This window comes from Myotis lucifugus, unplaced genomic scaffold (genome assembly GCF_000147115.1).
Source record: "Myotis lucifugus unplaced genomic scaffold, Myoluc2.0 scaffold_634, whole genome shotgun sequence".
Classification (NCBI taxonomy): domain Eukaryota; kingdom Metazoa; phylum Chordata; class Mammalia; order Chiroptera; family Vespertilionidae; genus Myotis; species Myotis lucifugus.
The window spans coordinates 142,801-164,717 of NW_005871682.1; the positions used below are offsets into that span (position 1 = coordinate 142,801).

Below are 21,917 nucleotides of genomic sequence, written 5' to 3' on the forward strand. Positions count from 1 at the left end.
CATTATTTACCTTCTTTATTAGAATAGGGATGCCTTAAGAATTCTGGAACAGCCTCCAATGCCCCATCATTAGATGCACTGGATAAAAAATTCTGTGGTATATTTACACAATGGAATAATAATGCAGCTGTAAACAAGGAAGGCTTTCTTACCCTTTGCAACAGCATGGATAGACCTGCTGTTGCAAAGGGCTACTGGAGAATATTATGGTGCATAAAATAACCCAGTCAGAGAAAGACAAATATCACATGATCTCACTTATAAGTGGAATCTAATGAACACAATAAACTGATGAACAAAAAAGATCCAGAGGCATGGAACAGACTGACATACTCAGAGGTGGGGGTGGGGGTTGAGGTGGGAAGAGCTTAACCAAAGAACTTATATATATACATGCATAATCAATGGGTACAGCCAATAGTGTGGGGAAGACCTCTCGTGCCGCCTCTGCTGGAGGAGGAGAGAAAGGAGGGAATAATTGAAGGACATCTATAATACTGTCAACAATTTAAAAATAAAAAGAAACAGGATATTGGACAAAGCCAGGGCATAGCATGAGATTGCAAAAAGCATTTGAGGAGAATTGTTGTAATGTCTCCCCAGCCCGCCTGGCAGGAAACAATACCTTGGATGTGTTCCAGAAGCATCGAGAAAAGGAACTGGAGGAAAGACAGCAAATCTACTGGTGATTACCCTATTAGAAGCCTCCCAATTATAACCCCCTTCCCTGACAACTTCCTCCTTCAATGACTTCTACCCCCTCCATTAACCTTTGTCCCCATATCCTAGCTGGGCCACCTGGAAGGAAGGGTTACCCATGACAATTGCTGCAGGCAGTATAGATGATCTGCCTTCAAATATGAGATTCCATGAGCAGAAGAGGCTGGACTATGGATGGACAGTGATTGCAGGGTGAGGAAATGGTCAGAGTGGAGTGGGGCTGGTGGATCCAGGAACAGGTGGGATTTGGTAAATTGGTGGTTTCATCTTTGATGTTTGTTCTAGGCTTATAGAGATGGCCCTCAAATATGTTTACACCCTCCTAAGCCCCTGGAAACGCCTGGAAGATTTTGATCAGATCTTCTGGGGACAAAAGACTACCCTGGCTGGTCAGTTGTTTGCCCAGGTCCCCATAACCCCTTGATGACCCTATTAATGAGGTATGTGTCACATTGCATAGTCTCCAGAACTTCTTGCCAAAAAAGGAATTTGAGGGCTGGGGATCTCACAAAGGCCTCATGAATGAAAATATATGGGCTGGGTATGGAGGCGTCATGTGACTTAATCCCTGTAGTAGAGTATGAAGGAGAGGAACATCAGGTTGTGGTGAATATCCTCCTCCTAACCTCCCCTCTAATCCCACAGAGAAGGTTCACCAGCGCTGGCAGGATGATGAGCTTTTTGGCTACCAGTTCCTCAATGGCACCAACCCCATGCTGTTGAGACGCTCCACCTCTCTGCCCTCCCGGCTGGTGCTGCCCTCAGGGATGGAGGAGCTTCAGGCACAGTTGGAGAAAGAACTCCAGGTACAGCCTCCAGCCCTTGATTGTCTTCTCCTTGTCTGTGAGAGGAGTAGAGGTGGTGAAGGGGAGGGACCAAATGTGAGTCTGGAAAGGGAGGCTGTGGTAACCCACTGTCCCTGGGTGTAGAGTCCTCTGCTGGAAAAACTTAGAGGTGATGATGTGAGGAAAAGCACTGAAGCTGGATTCTGCCAATAAAGCTGACCATTAGGAGATGGTGGGGAAAGGAGCTTGGGCAGCCTGACAAGGGGAGAGCTTGGCATACCTGCGCTACAGAATCAACTGGCATACTTAGTCCTAAAACTTCCTGACACAGACAAGCTGCATGTCTCTAGGGAAGACTCCTTTCATGGGGTCTTAGTCCTCCCTGTAAAATAAGAGAACTTGAACTTGATGTTCTGGTGCTTCCTTCAGTTCAGCCACTTGAACTCAGGTACTGATATAGGATAATGGCAAGAAAAGAGAGTGACTGTCTTTACATTCTTCCCCTTTGCCTTGGCCATGGGGAAGAATGCTTTCAACTCTAACCATGGGTACATTACACTTTCCTTAGAAAGGTTCCCTGTTTGAGGCTGACTTCATCCTACTGGATGGAATTCCAGCCAATGTGATCCAAGGAGAGCAGCAGTACCTGGCTGCCCCCCTTGTCATGCTCAAGATGGAACCCAGTGGGAAGCTGCTACCCATGGTCATCCAGGTGAGGTGTTCTGAGAAACCTCCTTCCACCTGTTCTGTGTTCATCCCCCACCTCTGCCAAGGGACACAGACAGCAGGCTCTGTCACCCACCCCTGCCTCATTCAGTGATACCTGTCCTTGTATCCAATATCTCCTTTCTACCTTACAGCCTACTCACTACTCACCTGGAATTGCCTTTCTGAGAGTCAGAATGCTGTTGGTTCTCACCATAAGGCTACTTAATCTCTTTTTGACCTATGTTTCTGTGGAAATTCCTTCTTTCTTAGACGTATTTTCTCCCTTGGTTTTCATGTGTTTTCACTCTTACTGTTCTCATCAGTCAGTTCATAAGAACTGTCAGTTATCTCACATGTCCACCTTCTCCTTCCTATTCTACCATCCTAATTCACACCCTCATCAAGTTTCTCTCAATCATACTGCATTCCCTCTTTCCAATTCCTCCTGCTTTGAACCTGACCATCATGGCACTGACACGTCCCCACAGCACTTAAGAGGGTGAGTGGAGGGGCCTTCATCCTCCTACTATAGTATAATCCCTGGGAGACAATAATCTTAGTCACCAGTGTTTCCCCCAGAATAATAAGCATAGTTTCTAACAGGATGAAGCCAGTGAATGCTTAGCTCCTCTTTGTTTCAGATCCAGCCTCCCAGCCCCAGCTGCCCCACCCCACCACTGTTCCTGCCCTCAGATCCTCCACTTGCCTGGCTCCTGGCAAAGTCCTGGGTCCGAAGTTCAGATTTCCATGTTCATGAGCTCCAGTATCACTTGCTGCACACTCATCTGCTGGCTGAGGTCATTGCTGTGGCCACCATGAGGTGCCTCCCAGGACTGCACCCTGTCTTCAAGGTACATCCTCTACCCTCCATGTCCCATCTCCCTCACATCCCAGAGGAAGGAAACAAAGCAACAATTCTCTAGGATTTAAAAAGCATAAGCCACCTGTTTGGGAAGAAGTTAACAAAACTTCTTCTAATTGAATGAGTGCCCATGTTATTCTAATTTAAAAAATAGTTTTAATTTGTAAATTGACTAGAGGAAATTATTGTGTCAGGACCCTTGTGGTTTTATTTCTAATGTTTATATTATTTTGAGCCCTGACCGGTTTGGCTCAGTGGATAGAGCGTTGGCCTGCGGACTGAAGGGTCCTGGGTTTGATTCCGGTCAAGGGCATGTACCTTGGTTGTGGGCACATCCCCAGTGGGAGGTGTGCAGGAGGCAGCTGATCGATGTTTCTCTCTCATCGATGTTTTCAACTCTCTATCCCTCTCCCTACCTCTCTGTAAAAAATCAATAAAATATATTTTTTTAAAATTATTTTGACATAATCATAGATTCTTATACAGTTTGAAGAAATAATACAGAGAGATGCCATCTATTTTATTAAGTCATGTTACTTAGCAAATATTGAGCACTTATTGTAAGGCACCTGATATTCTCCAGCAGAGTCTGCTATAGTGCAGGAATATAATTTCATAAACAAAAATTTTGCTCTGCTTTCAAAGAGCTAGCATTTAACTGGCAAGACAAACGGTACACATGAAAAATAACCAAGCAGCTGGGGAGAGGCCAATGTGGGGGAGGGGAGAGGAGCCTTATGTAATACTTTAAACAATAAAGAATTTAAATTTTAAAAGTAATGATAACCAGAGAACAAATCTGGATATAAAGTTGAAATCAAGACAGAGAACAATAAACACTGTATTTTTTTATGGAGAATGTTCCACCATAGCTTAGGATTCATTAAGTAGAAGGTCAAAGGAATAAAAGAGCTGCCCAAGGGGTATTTAACCTGCCCAATGAGCGGTACATGACATGGTAGTTAGATTAATGGAAAGGAAAATGCATAGACTTTGTGATGAGAGGAAATACTAGTTGCAGCATGCCTGGGTGCAAGATTGGAGAGAAAGCTTAGAGGACTGAGCTACTGCAACAACATGGAGCCCACCCATTCGATACAGTTATACTGATCCAGAAATATTGTAATTTTGTACAGTAGTGAGCCTAGAATCTATTGCTAACCAGAAGGCAGCAAAAATGGCCTTTTGATAGCCTAAAAAACATTTTTTAAATCTTGATGACACTAGCAGCAGGAGCAAAAATGGTACAAGCTTATGAACCAGAACAGTTGTCAGAAACAATACATTCAGCAGAAGCCCATTTTGAAGTCAAAGTTGATATGTTCAGTTTTAGATACATGGAGTTTGAAGTGGTAGCAAGATATGTGAGTGCATGCTGGGTAGAATGTCTGAATTGTGTTTCTTCCAGGAGTCCCAACCTTCATCTCCAAACCTGTCCATTGGTAGCAGTGACCCCTTTGGGTCCTGGGGTAGCATAGACAAAATAGACCTTAACAGAATTCCTTGATGTTGGAGTTCATTGACTTTACGATGCTTTTGCATCACCATTTTCTGTATATCTCAGTGATTGAACCAACTTTTACATTTCAAAATCCCCCTTCCACAGCCCTCTCTACACCTGTCTCCCCTCACCATAACATCTTCATCCCACAGCAAACAACTGAGTTGTTATCAGGCCACCCAGAGGGCTAGGCCTTCATAAAGGTTACCTGTGCAGGCTGTGCATTCAGACTGCTGCTGTTTGGATCTTGAATCCTGGACTCAGTTCCTACCAGATGTGCGCTCAGGGCCCTCATCTCTAAATGGGGATAATAGGAGCTTCATTATGGAGTTGATTAACAATTGATTAAATGCAAAAAAAATAGTATTTCTTGCTATTATGGTTAGTTCTTTGTCTTCTGTTTTCTTCCCTCCTCATGTAGACTTTGGGTTTCCTGTGACACTCAGCATCTTTAATGGTCTTTCTGGGGTTTCAGACCAATGTGAGTTGCTTTGTTATGTTGGTACCAATTATTTCAGTTGGGCCCTTCCCTCTCTGCAGCATCACCAACTCACATAAATACCAATATTGCATGAATCCCCCATCTCAGGATGAAGACAAAATTGTTTAAAACAAAAGGAAATGCACATAAGGATCCATGGCCTTTTTGAAGGGCAAAGGGAAAACGGGAGAGAGCGGCCCTAACTAACAGTGCCTAATTGGAGGTGGGAGGAGATTTGACAACAGCCCCTCTGCTGTTAAAGAGGGTAGATCAATAAGGTTCCTTTAATTCTGACTGAAAATACCCTACCCACCCCAATCCCTGAAATTTTAAAAATGCAAGAGTAAAATAACTAAAGGTTGGAGAAGCAGCTTTGAAAATGATTAGAAAGGCAAGTTTAAACTGTAAAGATGTGTATGCTAGAAAAATTATTTTAAAAAATCAAAAGTTAAAGAAACCGGTTTGGCTCAGTGGATAGAGCGTCGGCCTGCGGACTGAAGGGTCCTGGGTTCAATTCCGGTCAAGGGCATATACCCGGGTTGCGGGCACATCCCCAGTGGGAGGTGTGCAGGAGGCAGCTGATCGATGTTTCTCTCTCATCGATGTTTCTAACTATCTCTCTCCCTTTCTCTCTGTAAAAAATCAATAAAATATATTTAAAATAAAATAAAATAAAATAAAAAATCAAAAGTTAAAGGACTGATTTTCAAAGGACACCTATACTCAAGGTGGGAATAATAATAATGATAACATCTTCCGTTCAAGGACATCTGTGTGTTAGGCAATGTACTGAACACTCATATGTCATACACATAAGCATCACCACAGCACCTGTGATGAGACCCTATTGTCATCGCCTGTAAAGAGATAAAGAGATGGACGCTTAGAGGGTTTATTATCTTGGTCAAGTACCAAAGTAAGTGGTGAAGTGAAGATTAAAATCCCGGTCAGTCAGACTCTAAAGCTCAACTCACAGAGCAATGGGAGAACATGAGACTAAGAGATCAGAGAGGCAGGAGACTATCCGGCAAAGGCACCAGCAGGTAGGAAAGCATCAAGAGGGAGAGAAAGCCAAGCATGTTGTACATAAACCACCCCCTCCAACCTTCTCCATCCAGCTCCTGATCCCACACACCCGCTACACCATGGACATCAACACGAGGGCACGGAACCAACTCATCTCAGATGGAGGTTTATTTGATAAGGTAAGGAGGTGGATTGTGGGACCACCTAATCACCCAAGTCTGCATGAACTCCTGTCACTTTCAACATTCCGGGGTCACCTGTGTGATTGTCCTGACCCTTAAACCCAGGAGCCTTGTCCCTTTATGCCAATGTCTTTGAATCTGAAAAGGCCACATCTGACCACTTTATATAGTATGCCATGTTCTCCAGCTCTGTTTGTCCCCTCAAGTCCTCTCATTTCTATTGGCACAGGGATGGAGCACAGGAGGAGGGGGCCATGTGCAGGTGATGCGTCGGGCCATGGCTCAGCTGACCTACCACTCCCTCTGTCCTCCTGATGATCTGGCTGACCGGGGCCTGCTGGGAATCCCAAGTGCCCTCTATGCCCATGATGCTTTACGGCTCTGGGAGATCATTGCTCGGTGGGTGAGAGTGGGAGAAATAAAAGGTATTGGGAACAGTGAGAATGGGGCTTTAACCTGAGGTCACCATGAGGCCAAAGTAATATGAAATAAGAAAGTCCAGACAGGAGAGGCAAAGGACTCAATCGAGAAGAGATGAGGAACAGAGAGTAGGATCTGAGGATGGGAAGGCTGAAATAGTGTAAATAAGCAGAGTTGTGTGGGCGAGTGAAACTAAGGGATCTGGTGGGATCAGGGATTTTGTTATGAAGAGTGACTATGCTATTTTTAATATATTTATTTGTATTGATTTCAGAGAGGGAGAGAGAGAAAGATATAGAATCATCAATGATGAGAGAGAATCATTGATTGGTTGCCTCCTGCTAGCCCCTCCTGGGGATCTAGCCAGCAACCCAGGCACATGCCCCAACCAGGAATTGAACTGTGACCTCCTGGCTCATAGGTCCACACTCAACCCCTGAGGCACTTTGGCCAGGCAGAATTCTTAAAACTAACATCCCACATTTCCTTTCTAAACTAGTGTGTAGAAAGAGCTCCAGGATGTCCCAAAAGGAAAGTCTTATCAGATCTGTCCCCAGATACAATGAGAATCAGCTGGATAGATGCCACAGAAAAGGAGTAGCAGCCAGAGGCGCTAGACCCAGGGGTGGGCAAACTTTTTGACTCGAGGGCCACAATGGGTTCTTAAACTGGACCGGAGGGCCGGAACAAAAGCATGGATGGAGTGTTCGTGTGAACTAATATAAATTCAAAGTAAACATCATTACATAAAAGGGTACGGTCTTTTTTTTTTTTTTAGTTTTATTCATTTCAAACGGGCCGGATCCGGCCCGCGGGCCATAGTTTGCCCACGGCTGCCTAGAGCCTTCTACTCTCAAGGAGCTCAGCTCCCTTCTCCTCTGGGCAGGTACGTGGAAGGGATTGTCCACCTCTTCTACCACGGGGATGACGTCGTGAGAGGGGACCCTGAGCTGCAGGCCTGGTGTCGGGAGATCACTGAGGGGGGGCTGTGCCAGGCCCAGGACCGAGGTAAGATCCCTCCCCAGAGAAGGGAGCTCCTTAGACCCTCTGACCAGAGGCCCTTGTCAGCCTTGCCCTTCTGGGAACATGACCCCAACCCCTCATCAGCCCCTGTCCCTCCACACATGGAGCATCTTATTCCCATTCCCACTTCCTAAGTCTCAGGACAATTCTAGAAACCCAAGGATTGTCCTCCTCCTCCTTTTCATAGATGCCCCTAATCTGCCATAAGGACTAATAAGGCCAGAACCATAGTCAGTAAGGGATCTGCCCAGGCCCTGCCAGGCTCCGTTCTAATTGTTGTGTTTTCTTTATTAAGGATAGAAATGGGGAGCCCAGGAAAGCCCACCCTAGGTTTCCCTCCCTTTTCCTCCTTCTTGCTACTGTCCAGCACTCACACAGGATCCAGACATCCTACACGCCTGCCAAGTGCAGGGCCATTTCTAGATGTAGTCTCAGTACTGTATATATTAGACTTAAACCCAAACCCAGTGTCATGATCCTTGGGACTGAAGTTTCTTAGGAAAAAGTATTCTCCTCACCAGTGAACTAACCACCTGTAGGTCCCCTCCCCCCATTTTATATCCATAATGAAGAAATAGCCTTTCTTGAGCTCTTCCTAGATGCATATTCCTCTCTCTAGTACACATAGGCCAGAAAGGACTGTTCTGAATCATCTTTTAGCTCCTTCCCCCCTCAGTCTTCACACCAATACCTTGAATCCCTTCCACTCCCTCTGTGCAATAACTGTAGCCAACAGCTAAAATCTATTACTGATAACCAGGCCCTGGGGATACACACATCAGTAAACCACACACCTACCATGGAGTGGAGTCCTACCTCAAAGTATCTGGGGCTGTACCTTCCCCATTCGTCCAGGAACACCTCCAAAGCCCTTCGTGACCAAAATCTCTGTAGTATCTCAGTTCTGGCCATCAGGCTCCACCTGATCCAAAACACCCTTCTCATTCTCTCTTTCATGCTTCTCCCCATGAAATATCCACATCAGAGCACTTGTAATACTTATTTGAATATGAGCTTTAACCTCTCGCACCCATACTGTGTCTCCGGCAACTTCATGGTTCTCTTTGTACCATCATTCTCTCATCACCCTCATTAAAGGCAGTGTGTTAAGATTTGCTCTTCCCAGACCTATGCTTGAGAAAGCTATTTAATCTCATGACTTTCAATATCCTTGCGCTGAAATGAATGTATTTCTTGTCCCAAATGAAATAATGAATGTGACAAAGTTGAAACATGTGTAAATCAATATAAAATGATTGTGATCCTATGCCCCACTCCAAAAACTTACCTCCCCAATCTGGTCAGCAGTGTAATATGTGAGCAGGTCCTTAAACACCCTGAGCAGCATCTCACCTGTAAATTGAGTGGAATTGGACAGTGGATTTGATGGAGTTCCAGCTCCAACATGAGTCTATGACTTCTCTTTTTTTCTGCATTATAGCCCAGATACCTGAAACTACTTTCCAGAAATAGGAGAGCAACCTCAGTATTCTTAACCACTTTGGGGGAGGTTGGAAATTTTATTAAAATAAATAAACCTAGAGAAAAGTTAATGTTATAAATCATAGGCCTACAACTTGAACTTTTAGTAAGGTGACATACCTGTATAATTAGCACAAAGTACAAAAAACATTACTAGCTCCCCAGAAAGTCTCTTGTATGCTAATCCAGTCCTTGCCCATCTAAAGGTAACCACCTCATACTACACAGGTTAGTTTTACCTGTTTGAACTGTACACAAAAACATGCACTCACTAATGTCTCCAGATAGTTTGAAATTTACCCATGCTGCTGTGAAATGTAGCATGTAGTCCATTGTTCTCATTGTATATTATTCTATTTTGTGAATATGATGGGCTTTATTTTTTCCTTTCTGCCATTGATGGGCATGTGGGTTGTTTCCATTTTGAGGCGATTAATGTCTTTGCTGCTGTGAACAATGTTGTGTGTACAATTCTGTTTGGTGTGTATCTAGAAGTGAAATTGATGGTCATAGGATATGTGTATGTTCGGTTTTAGTGTTTCTGACAGTTTTCCAATGTGCTTGTAAACATTTACTCGCCCTCCACAGAGTATGAGATATAGTCAGTATCTTCTCAAATATTTGAAAAATACTTTGGTCACATTGTGAATATGTTGTATTTTCACATTATGAGTTTAAGTTGTATTCTCCCTGTGACTGGTAGAACCGAGGAACTTGTCCTAGGCTTAGCAGTCACAGGGATATCCTCCTTTGTGTAGAACCTGTTATTCCTTTTTGCCATTTTATTTTGAGTTGTCTACCTCTCTCCTGTTACTTTTAACCACTTGTCGAACACTGGATATTAGACCAACCAGCCTCTTGGCCCTGCCCACTCTTCACCTTATAAACATACCTACAATGGACTGAAAGGGTTTATATGGACCACCTCCATGGACTATCCCTTTGTAAGGTAACTATTGTCTCTATTTTCATTTTTTTTAAAAAGTAGCAGCTCAGAGAAGCTAAGCAGTCAGTCCAAGGTAATGCAGTTAGTCAGCAGCAAAGCAAGGACTGGTCTCTTGACTAAATTATTAACGACCCCTCTTTACATCTCATATCTCCTTTTCCTGCCTTACTTATATACTTGTCACTATCTAACAAACTGTGTGTAATTTTACTTAGTGATTCTGTTTATTATCATTCTTCACTACTACAGTCTGATTTGTCCACCATCATATTCCCAGTGCCTGTATAGTGTCTGGTACATAGTAGTTCATGACTTTTTGAATAAATGAATGAATGAACACTCACTAATTCTAATATGTGGACATGCCAAGATATCAGCATTTACTTCCTTATCTCCTTTGGAACTGCACTTTCTAAGCTTTATTCTTTTCTCTAGGTTTCCCTGTCTCCTTCCAGTCTCGGGCTCAGCTCTGTCATTTCCTTACCATGTGTATCTTCACATGCTCTGCCCAGCATGCAGCAGTGAACACGGGCCAGGTCGGGGTCTGTGAGAACAATTGTCTGGTCTAGGGGGTACTTGAGGGAGAGAGCTGGGGTCTAGGGTCCTGAATCAGAGTTTCTGAGTGACTCCAGATTCTTCCTCCCCCAGTTCGACTGGTATGCCTGGGTCCCTAATGCCCCATCCTCAATGCGGATGCCCCCACCCACCACCAAGGAAGATGTCACAATGGACACAGTGATGGGCTCACTGCCTAATGTCTGGCAGACCAGTCTTCAAATGTTTGCCACATCGCTCATTAGCCAGCCCCCGCCAGACATGGTGAGAGGGGACCTCTGGAGCTCTGAGGGGACTGATGGCTGACAAGGAGACTTTAGGGTGAGGGACTGGAGTTTGGGTCCCTTTTTCTTAGAACTAGAAGATGATTGATCCTTTCTTTCTGCTTCAGGTACCCCTGGGACATCACCAAGAAGAGTATTTCTCAGGTCCTGAGCCCAAGGCTGTTTTAAGGCAGTTTCAGGCTGATCTAGGCAAACTGGAAAAGGAAATTGTGGCCCGGAATGAGCAGCTAGACCTTCCCTATGAATACCTGAAGCCCAGCCTCATAGAGAGCAGTGTTGCTATCTGAGCCCAAATTGTTCATCGTTCAAATACTTGAGGCCCCCACCATGCTTAACATTTCCCCCACTCTTCATGGGTCTGAGTTGCTATGGTTCTATTTTCTCCTCTTGGGCTCCCTACCTAAATATTTCACCTGCATGATGCATTGTCCTTCCTTCTAGTTCCCTAACAGGATGGTCTTTAACTTGAAACCAACCCCCTTAGAGAAATCAACTATCTACTCATGTAATTTTTTCTTTCCTCTGGAAATTTTGCCTTCTTCGTTTGTCAATAAATCATTATATAATGACATTATATTATCATTGATATAGGTGATTTAAAGATGTTTTTAATGGTGTACCCAATTTTTAATACAGTGGGAGATGGAATTCCATTCCTTTTTTTCTGATCTGGATAATCCTTTTTTTCTGATCTGGATAATCAGTTATCACAGCACTGTTCATTGAAAAAGCTCATCCTCCCCAAAAATCTATATTGCTGACATAGATCAAGTTGCCGTCTATGAATGAATTAGTTCTTAGCTGTCCAGTATTTATACCACACTAACATAATTGCCACGGCTTTATACTTAATGTATCCTGCCTTTTACTGACATGTTCACCCAATTTGTTCTTTAGAGGTACTTTAGCTTTCCTTGGGCTTCTGGCCTTCTATATAAACTAGAGGTCTGGTGTGTGATATACGTGCATGGGTGCAGTCCCTAGGCCTGGCGGGCGATCGAAGCATGAGCGTCTGTTGTGGAAGGGCAGATCCCAGCTGACCTTTGGGCCCTGAGCAGCACCTGGGCCCCCACGTGCCCCCGTCTACCGGAGGCACGGCACCTGAGTCCCCACAGGGAGATGCAGCGAGCACAGCCAGACGCCAAAGGCCGAGGCGCGTGGGCCTCTGGGCCACCCAGCAGCACCGCACTGAAGCCAGGCGGGCAGCGCATTCTCTCCCGGCTGGCCTCGCAGGCCAAACCCACAGGGATCCCAACCGCCCCCTGCAGTCCCAGCAGCTGCAGCCCCGCCATGTTCCGTGCCACCTCCTGGTGGTCAGCGCATGTCATAGCAAGCAGTCGAACTCCCAATCAAACTCCCAGTTGAACAATTTGCAAGAGGCCTGGTGCACAAATGGGGTCCCAGCTATCGACTTCCCCAAAGGGGTCCCGAATTGTGAGAGCGTGCAGGCCAGGCCTAGGGACCCCACCAGTGCACTATTGGGGCCAGAGAGGGACCGACGGAAGGCTCCAGTGTGTGTCCGGCCATCTCACCTAGTCCTGATTGGTTGGACCCCAGCAGCAAGCTAACCTACCAGTCGGAGCATCTGCCCCCTGTTGGTCAGTGAGCATCATAATGATTGGTTGAATGGTCAAACAGTCAGAGGGAAAATTAGCATATTAGGCTTTTATATAGAGAGAGAGAGATAGATAGAGATAGAAATATAGATATATAGATGATATATAGATTAGGATCTGTTTTCTAAGTTCCACTTATAATTTTTATTGGCGTTCCTTTCCAGCTACGTAACTTTTAAAATCTTAAGCCAATTTTGCATTTCTGAAACATATACCCTGAGTTATCTTAAGCATTGTGAATTGAATTTGCTTATTTTGTTTACATATTTCACAACTGTGTTCATGGATAAGACTGGCCTATAATTATCTCAAGCTATCCTTGTCACATTTTTGTTAAGAAGGCTGTCATTTCTCCAAAGAATAAGGAGGGTAGTCTTCCTCATACTGTGTTATTTGGGGGAAGATTTTATTTAAGATTCAAATTACCTTTTCCTGGAGTGTTTTATAGAATTTCACCTGTTGATATTATATAGGTCTGGTGGTTTTTTTCATGGGAAGATTTAAAAATACATATTAACATTCTTTAATAGTTATAAGGCTATTCAAGTTTTCTATTCTTTAGTCAGATTTAGCTTTACCTTTTCTAGGATTTTTTTTTTTTTACATTTCATCATATTCTCATTTAGTTTTTTCAATATTATTTTCTTAGTTATCTGCAGCAAATGCTATTATTGTTCCTTTTCATTGCTAATATGGCTGTTTGTAACTTCCTTTTTTCTTGATCAATCTTGCCAGCAGTTTATCAGTTATACTGATATTCTGAAAGAACCAAATTTTTGGCTTTTTGTTCCTTTCAATTGTGTCTTTGTTTTCTAATGTGTTTTATATTTTGTTTTTATATTCACAATTTCTTCTCCCTACTCTTACTGGGATTTTTCTTTTATCCTTTTTCTAATTGCATAAGTTGGATATTTAATCTAGCAAATTAAGAGAAAGAGTGTGAATACAGGGACTTGTAAGATGGGGAAAATGAACAAGCATGCTTTAGTGCTGGTGAGAAAGATCCAAGAGAGAAAGAAAAATTGGTAATGCATAAGAAGAGTTAACATGATGTCTTTGGGTAGGTGAGAGATAATGGCACCTAATTCACAAGTGAAGGGTTGGCCTGTTTTTATGATAGGGATTTTTCACCTATAGAAAAGGGAGATATGGCAGAATATAGCAACACTTTTTTTTTTACTCACCAGGAATTATGATAATAGTATTGGGAATAGAGATCATAATCTAGAAATGAAATCTTCTAGGAATGAGGGGAACTGATTTGAGAATAAGTAGATAATTACCACAAAAAAGAAATAGTAGTTGATAGAATTTGATGAAGAGATCAGAACTGGTTATGTTTAAGAAGGAGAGAGAGGAAATGACCTAGAAGTGTCAGTGAGGAACAAGAACATTTGTCTTAGTCCATTTGGGTTAGTAGAACAAAATATCACAGACTATATGGCTTATAAACCACCAAATTTATTTCTCACAGTTCTGGAGGCTAGAAGTCCAAGATCAGGATGCTGGCATAGTCAGGTCAGGGCGCTCTTCCAGGTTGCGACTTGTATCCTCACATGGCAAAGGGACAGGGAACCTCTCTAAGGCCTTTTTATAAAGGCACTAATCCCTCATGATCTAAGCATCTCCCAAAGGCCCCAGCTCCTAATTCCATCACATTGAACATCAGGATTTCAATATATGAATTGAGAGGGTAAAGGTGGGCATTAATATTTAGCCTATAGCAACATTTAATCTGCCAGGGGATACAATGTTAAAATTTCAATACTGCAGAAAGAGAATTAATGGAATCATGAGAATGAACAGACAGAAATTCTTGGAGAATAGAGTCCAGAAAATTGGACTCCTTGTAATAAGTGATATAAACAGGGATACACAGTGTGAAAATATTAGTCTCAATGATCCAAAGGCAGATAAGGAGGTGAAGTTTTGAGAGTGTGTAGAAGAAAGATGAAGTCCCATTTCTGGGCTCTCACTTGAAGCCTGCTGGCCCAGGCAAAAGGATAGTCTTACTCCAGAGCTTTGCACTTCCCTAAATCAACTGCTGCCCAAAGGACCTGGGCAGAAGGGCAAACTTACTCTAAGCTCTTTGGAGCCATGGAGGCCTGCAGATGGGCAATATCAAGCACTCTACTGTAATGATTTATTGCCTTAATCAGAAAATAATAATAAAATTCTATAACTAGATGCTAAAAATTCATTTATTGGAATTATGCATTCACCCCATATAAAGCATCTAAGTAAAACCGAAATACAAGAAAACTTTCTTCATATTAAAAAACATATAAGAAATGAACTGAAAATGTTATATTAAATAAAATCATTTCATCTAAAATCAGGACCAGGGCAGAGATCACCATCCCCTCTATTATTCCACATTCTTTGTGAGAGTCCAGTTAATACAATAAGGAAAGAAAAGAAGTACACATGACCCAAGAACAACAAGATGACACCAATCCCCACCACCATTGAAAATCTGCATATATTGTTTGACTCCCCAAAACTTAACTACCAATAGCCTTTGTTGACCAGAAGTCTTACTAATAACGTAAACAGTCCATTAACACATAATTTGTATGTTATATTATTATATACTGTATTGCTACAATAAATAAGAAAGAAATGTTAAGAAAATTATAAGAGAAAATACATTTACAGCACTGCATGTATTTATTTATTTTTTAATTCACATTTCTGTGAACCCCCTGCAGTCTGTATGTCTTTCTATCTGAAGTGAGTCTCCTATGGGCAGCATATATATAGGTCTTATTTTCTTATTCATTCATCCACCTTGTGTTTTTATTTAATTCATTATATTTACAGTGATTATTGGTAGGTACATAGTTATTGCTATTTTATTTTCATATTTTTTATTTTTTTATTCTCCTTAAAGAAGCCCCTTTAACTCTTGATAGCCTTGGTGGGTAGAGTAATCTTGGTTGTAGAGCCACCTATTAGGATCTACAAAGTGATCTGCAGATGGCTGCCACTTGTCCTGGGCTTGGAGGTGCCCATGAGAGACAAGCTGCAAACGGAGTCCGACTGCCACCAGTGCCAAGCCTGCGGCCACTTAGCCAGAAGTATGGGAACACAGAGTCCAGATGCTGCTTCTTTGATGTTTGTGAACCTTTGAGGGATTTTAGCCAAGTCCACAGCATGAACCAAAACAGGCCATTTGTATGGAAAAACCACTAGAAACAGCTTCAGTGTGTTTGAACGTTGGGTGGGTAGGGTCTCAGGGAATCACCAGGGCAGGTGGAACTGAGATAGCCAGGTTATGGAGACTCAGATATGGTGCCCTCCTGCCAGCTCTGTGCGGGAAGGGCTCAGAAAAGGAACAATGGCTCTGCCAGCACTTCTGTCTGGGAGAAAGCTGCCCCTACAACACTTGCCCTGATGCCAGACAATTTGGTTCCTCCCCATATGTGCCTGGCACCTTTCAAGCTGCTGCCCCTGCGCTGGAGCTCAGAGGAGTCCAAGGAAGTCCATGTGTAGGCCCTTTAACAGGAGTGCCTGGGACTCCCGCAGCCCTCTGTCTCACTCAGCCACCCTCTCCAATGGTTTTTACAGCCAGAAGCTATGAGGACTTCTCTTCCTCTCACTGGAACCGGGGCTTGGGAGCCTCATGTGGGGCTGGGACCCCTTGCTCCTCAGGGAACACGTAGCTGGGACATCCTCTCAATCTTTAACCACCACGCCAGTCTCCATATGGCTTCTTCTGTGTGTCTCTAGACTTGAGGCTGTTCTGAATGATGGTTGTTTTGTAGTTTGGTTGTAATTTTGATGTGTAATTTTACTGCATTTACCTACCCCACCATCTTGACTGGAAACCCAGCTATTCCACCAATAAATATTTATCCAAAGAAAACCAAAACACTAATTTGAAAAGATATATGCATCCCTATGTTTATCGCAGCACTGTTCACAATGGCCAAGATATGGAAGCACCCTACATGTCCATCAATGGACAAATTGATAAAGAGAAGGTGGTACATATATACAATAGAATGTTACTCAGCTATAAAAAAGAATGAAATGTTGCTATCTGCCATAACATAGAGGGACCTGGAAGGTATTATGGAATACTATGCAGCTGTAAAAAAAAAAAAAAGAAAGAAAGAAAGAAAAAAGGACCTCTTACCATTTGGGACAGCATGGATAGATCTGCAAAAATATTATGCTAAGTGAAATAAGCCAAACTGAGAAAGACAAATATCACATGATATCACTTATTTGTGGAATCTAATGAACAAAATAAATTGACGAACAAAATAAGGCCCAAAGCATGGAGACAAGGAAAGACTGACATACCTGGATGTGGGGTTGGGGGGGCGAGAAGAGATTACACAAAGAAATTTTATACTTATATGCATAGCCCATGGACACAGGCAACAGGGTAGTGAAGATCTGGGAGGGTGGATAGGAGCTTAGAGGAGGGGAGAAAATGGGGAATGGGAGATATCTGTAATACTATCAACAATAAAGATATATTAAATAAATAAAACAGAAACAAACTCATAGATACAGAGAACATTTTTATGGTTGAGAGGAGGTTGGGAGGATGGGTGATAATGGGGAAAGGATTAAGATGTGCAAAATGCCAGTTATGAAAACAGTCACAGGGATGTAAGGTACAGTATGGCTAATATAGTCAATAATATGGGTGATACCTATATATGGTGTCAGATGGGTACTAGGCTTAGCAGGGTGATTACCTTATAAGTTATATTAATATCTAATCAATATGTGTACATCTGAAACTGATATATTACATGTCAACTGTAATTGAAAAATAAAAATTTTTAAAAAGGACTGAATTCATTTTAAAAGTGGATGAATTCCTTCTCTGAAATCAATTTTTTAAAGTGTTATTGAGCACCTCTTATACTCCAGGTACTGAGATAATAAGTGATATAAACACAGATTTTGCCCTTAAGGTGTTTCTAGTATAGGTTGGAGATAAATATGTAAAAAATAAATGCACCAGTATGTTACTATAAAGAAAGAATTCTGTACAGGGGGTTATGGGGCACAAAGCAAGGAGGGGTGGGTTTACCTTGGGGAAACAGAAAAGGCTTCTCAGTAACTTGAGCTGAGTCTTGAAATTTGAGTAGGCAAAGGGAGTAGAGGAGGATTGGGAGAGGGGAGGCATCCTGGGCAAACAGGCAGCAAGAGTTTCAGAGAGATGGTAAATTTTAAGGAAATTCATGAGGCTGGGACCAGGAAGAGGTAAGTGATGTGGTGGGAAAGAAACAGGAGGCCCATGAGGAGACATGTGGGGTGTGCTGGGGAGAGATTACAAGGGCCTGCAACAAGGCAGTGTTAGCAGGAATAGAGTTGGAGGAGAGTAAAATAGATGCTAAGTAAGTGGAAGACTCCATTTTCAACTCATGCTGATAGAAAAGAATGTGGAGAGAGGGCAGAAGAGGGAGAGAGAGAAAGCTTGATCCAGTGTGATGCCCTGGTTCCTGGCTCGGGCAACCAGCTATAGGTGTCATTTACTGAGAGGTGGGACACATAAGGAGTGGAAAGATTGAGAATAGGATAAACCTGCTCTTTGACAAACCAAGTTTGGGGTGCCTCTTGGAGTTATTATAGAGGGTAGTTTATGGCCCAGTTAACTGTCCACTGCTTTGTATACGGAAAACATAATGTCTGAGAAAGACCAGAGGCCTGTCTGACTTGTTCACATTTGCATCCCAGTGGCGGGTACACAGTGGATCTTTAATTAATATTTGCTGAGTGACTAACTGAATGCATGAATGAATGTGTTTGATAGTGGGAATGCAGCAATGAGTATCTTCTGAATCCATCCCTTGGGAGCTTGCTGTCTGTCTGAGGAGACAAATGCATAGACAAGCAGTGTCAAACCGCATATTAAATGTTTGAATTGAGGTTGCTGGGCAGTAAGGACTGGGAAGGGAGGGAGCGACTTAGTCTTTGTGCTGGGTTTTAAAGAACATATACAAGTTTTCTAGGCAGAGAAGAGGAAAAGACATTCCAGGAAAACGAATAGACCATATGAAGGCTTAGAGGGGTGAAAGTGTATGGCATGGTCGTCCAGCTAAGGTTTAGTGCAGCTGTGTGTGTCCAAATGGCAATCATTATACCTTTTGTCCCCTTATATGGAAATCTGCCCCATCCACAGCCTTTGCTGAGGGGAAGCTCAGAGTATACTTGCTTTACACAAAATGAAAGTGCTACTCAGCCACAGGTGGCCACTTGCCCAAGGATTTTGGATTATATTCTGGGTATTTTGAATATAGTGGTATGAGACTCAATCTTGTTAGAGAATGCTGATATTTTTGTTTTATCAGGCTGTTGGGCTGGTTGGATTTAGGTAGCAAATTCCTACCCATCTTCTGTGGTGGTGGTTTTAATGCCAGTTTTGTTTTTCAGACTTTTGTAATGCTATTTGCATCTGTCCCATGTGTGTGCCACCCAGTGGCAAGTCTGGAACATGGGTGGTGGCTTGTGTCAATTCCATTTTCGAAGTGGTTGGTAGTCTGTTCGTGATATGATCTTTACATGTGCAATTCAGGAGTGAGCTCAGGAGAGAGAGAGAGAGAGAGAGAGAGAGAGAGAGAGAGAGAGAGAGATATCAATTGGTTGCCTCCTGTATACACCCCAACCAGGGATCAAACTTGTAACCTGGGTATGTGCCCTAACCCAGAACCTTTCCATGTACTTGATGATTCTCCAACCAACTGAGCCACACCAGCCAGGGCCATGTATAGTAAACTGTGGAAAATAAAATGTAGAGTGTGACCTCATTTTTGTGGAATAAATGACCCAAACAATATGAAGCAATCCTATTAACAGAAAGGAGTGGGCAAGCAGAAACAGTAGATATTGACATTGGTTGTCTGTCTTGGAATGGGGATGTGGATAGAAAACAAAAGCAAGAAGAGGGATACATTGCCTACTCTAGGTGCATGGACACCAAAAGTCTAATTACAGAAAATACTCTAACGTATCCCTGATTTCTGGAGTGTCCCTCAAGAAGTTCCTTCAGCCCGGCTGGTGTGGCTCAGCGGTTGAGCATGGGCCTGTGAACCAGGAGGTCACCTTTCAATTCCCATCAGGGCATATGCCCGAGTTGCAGACTCAATCCACAGTAGGGAGCGTGCAGGAGACAGCTGATGGATGATTCTCCCTCATTGATGTTTCTCTCTCTCTCTCAGAAATGAGATGGGCGTCAGAGACCCACGGCACAGGTGTTGCGGGAGGAGGCTATGCTGTCTCTGGAGGCCTTGTTACCGGCTCCACAAAGGACCCCAAACCCTCAGTTAAACGTCCTCTCCCGGGTCCCCGCTAATAAGTCTCACCGGGTTCTGTCCCCACAGGTGGAGGAGTTTGAGCAGGACTTGGGGCCACTGCAATTCGTGAAGTTGCACAAACACCACTCTCTGGTGGACAACGCCTGGTTCTGCAACCTCATCACCGTGCAGGGCCCAGGAGCCTTAGAGGAGGCCGCCTTCCCCTGCTACCGCTGGGTGCAGGGCGAGGGTGTGCTGACCCTGCCTGAGGGCACCGGTGAGGGGCCGCCTCAGGAAAGTGGGTGGGGTCCCAAGGAGTACTGGAGGTGGGGGAGGCAGAGGATAGCATTGAGGAAGACCCTAGTGGTTGAAAAGGTACATGCTCAGCAGGTTAAAAGTGAACAAGACAGGAAATGACAGGAAAGTTATACATAGAATTATAAGTGCTAGAAGTGGGCCTGGACAGGGAAATGAGTGATGTGGACATCCCACCTCCCAAAAAGGTGAGCAGAGGGAATGGGAGGTGCAGCCACGCTGGGAAACAGAAGAGCCAACGTAAAGGCGAAAGGAGACCTCCATGTGACTGGGAACCAGTGAGGGCAGGGACAGGTGAGGCTAGCACATGTGGCCCCTGAGAGGAGGCAGGGAAGGGAAGCAATAAATGATATGATGTGAAGAATCAGTTTGGCTGTGAAAACATGGAAGACAACCGTGAGGACAGGGAACACACTGCCTGGGGAGGTGGGAGTGGGAGGAGGGGGAAGATGAATGAGGACAGCAAACAGAATCTGTTACCTTAGGAAATAAGTACAAGAGACAATTGAGGGAAATGACAAGTAAGACTGGAAGCCTGAACTAAATGTCTTTGAGGCACAAGTAAGTATAAGCACAGATGAGGGCAGGGTTAAGCCAGGTTACCAACTATAAACTATGTGGAGTTGAGGACAGGTGAGATGAAGCCAGGTAAATGTAGCAACATGGATCCATTACTTGGTTTGGCACACATAGAATATCTTATCCCAGGGAACAGGTGACAGTGGAAGTAGGCTGAGGTCAGAGGATGTAAGTGTACCTCACTTGAAATATGTCATTTTGGAGAACAGCTTAAGGTGTAGACAGGGAAGGACCAGGACAGGGGAAATTAACAAAGGAATATAAGATCATATAGAATAGATGTAGACGGTGTGGACATTTCAGCTGATTAAGAATGAAATTTATAGTTACTGTAATGAAGAACAGTGACAGGAAATTTTGAGTTAAGAGTTACAATAGCCCTAATCGGTTTGGCTCAGTGGATAGAGCGTCGGCCTGCGGACTCAATGGTCCCAGGTTCGATTCCGGTCAAGGGCATGTACCTTGGTTGTGGGCACATCCCCAGTAGGGAATGTGCAGGAGGCAGCTGATTGATGTCTCTCTCTCTCATCGATGTTTCTAACTCTCTATCCCTCTCCCTTCCTCTCTGTAAAAAAATCAATAAAATATATTTTTTTAAAAAAAAAAGAGTTACAATAAGGTGTCAAAAAGTCGGATTTTCCTCTCAGGACAAATACGAGATTGGAGATTGGTGAAATTAAGAAGACGGAGTGGATGAAAATAAATGACTGGGGAATTAAACAGGAGAAACAGAGACAGAGAATAGACAAAAGAGTACGATGCCATACAGTTAAGAAACAGGAGATTGGGATCCCACTTCTAGAAATATATCCTAAGAAGTCCTTAACACCAATCAGAAAGAATATATGCACCCCTACGTTCATTGCAGCATTATTTACAATGCCTAAGATCTGGAAATAGCTCAAGTGCCCATCATTAGATGAGTGGATAAAAAAGCTGTGGTACATTTACACAATGGAATAGTGTGCAGCTGTAAACAAGAAGGCTTTCTTACCTTTTGCAACAGCATGGATAAACCTGCTGTTGCAAAAGGTAATAATAGGAGAATATTATGCTGAGTGAAATAAGCCAGTCAGAGAAAGACAAGTATCCCATGGTCTCACTTATAAGTAGAATCTAATGAACACAATAAACTGAACAAAAAAGGTCCAGAGGCATGGAACAGACTGACAT

The 21,917-nt window shown here is 43.3% G+C and overlaps 1 protein-coding gene across 2 annotated transcripts in view; it reads left to right on the forward strand.

The window, feature by feature from the left end:
• LOC102429663 (arachidonate 12-lipoxygenase, 12S-type-like) overlaps positions 1–11,262 on the forward strand; it is a 14,383-nt gene extending 3,121 nt beyond the window's left edge. Inside the window, exons 3-14 of one of the 2 annotated variants that reach the window (XM_023746200.1) lie at positions 604–685; positions 790–912; positions 1,006–1,109; positions 1,366–1,526; positions 2,074–2,217; positions 2,855–3,064; positions 6,176–6,270; positions 6,503–6,664; positions 7,572–7,693; positions 10,572–10,672; positions 10,785–10,955; positions 11,083–11,262. In XM_023746200.1, the coding sequence (XP_023601968.1) occupies positions 604–685; positions 790–912; positions 1,006–1,109; positions 1,366–1,526; positions 2,074–2,217; positions 2,855–3,064; positions 6,176–6,270; positions 6,503–6,664; positions 7,572–7,693; positions 10,572–10,672; positions 10,785–10,955; positions 11,083–11,262 (1,655 nt within the window). Of the gene's footprint in view, positions 1–603; positions 686–789; positions 913–1,005; positions 1,110–1,365; positions 1,527–2,073; positions 2,218–2,854; positions 3,065–6,175; positions 6,271–6,494; positions 6,665–7,571; positions 7,694–10,571; positions 10,673–10,784; positions 10,956–11,082 lie in introns of both variants that reach the window. The other variant, XM_014447288.2, reaches the window with a different exon arrangement.
• Positions 11,263–21,917: the final 10,655 nt, after the last annotated feature.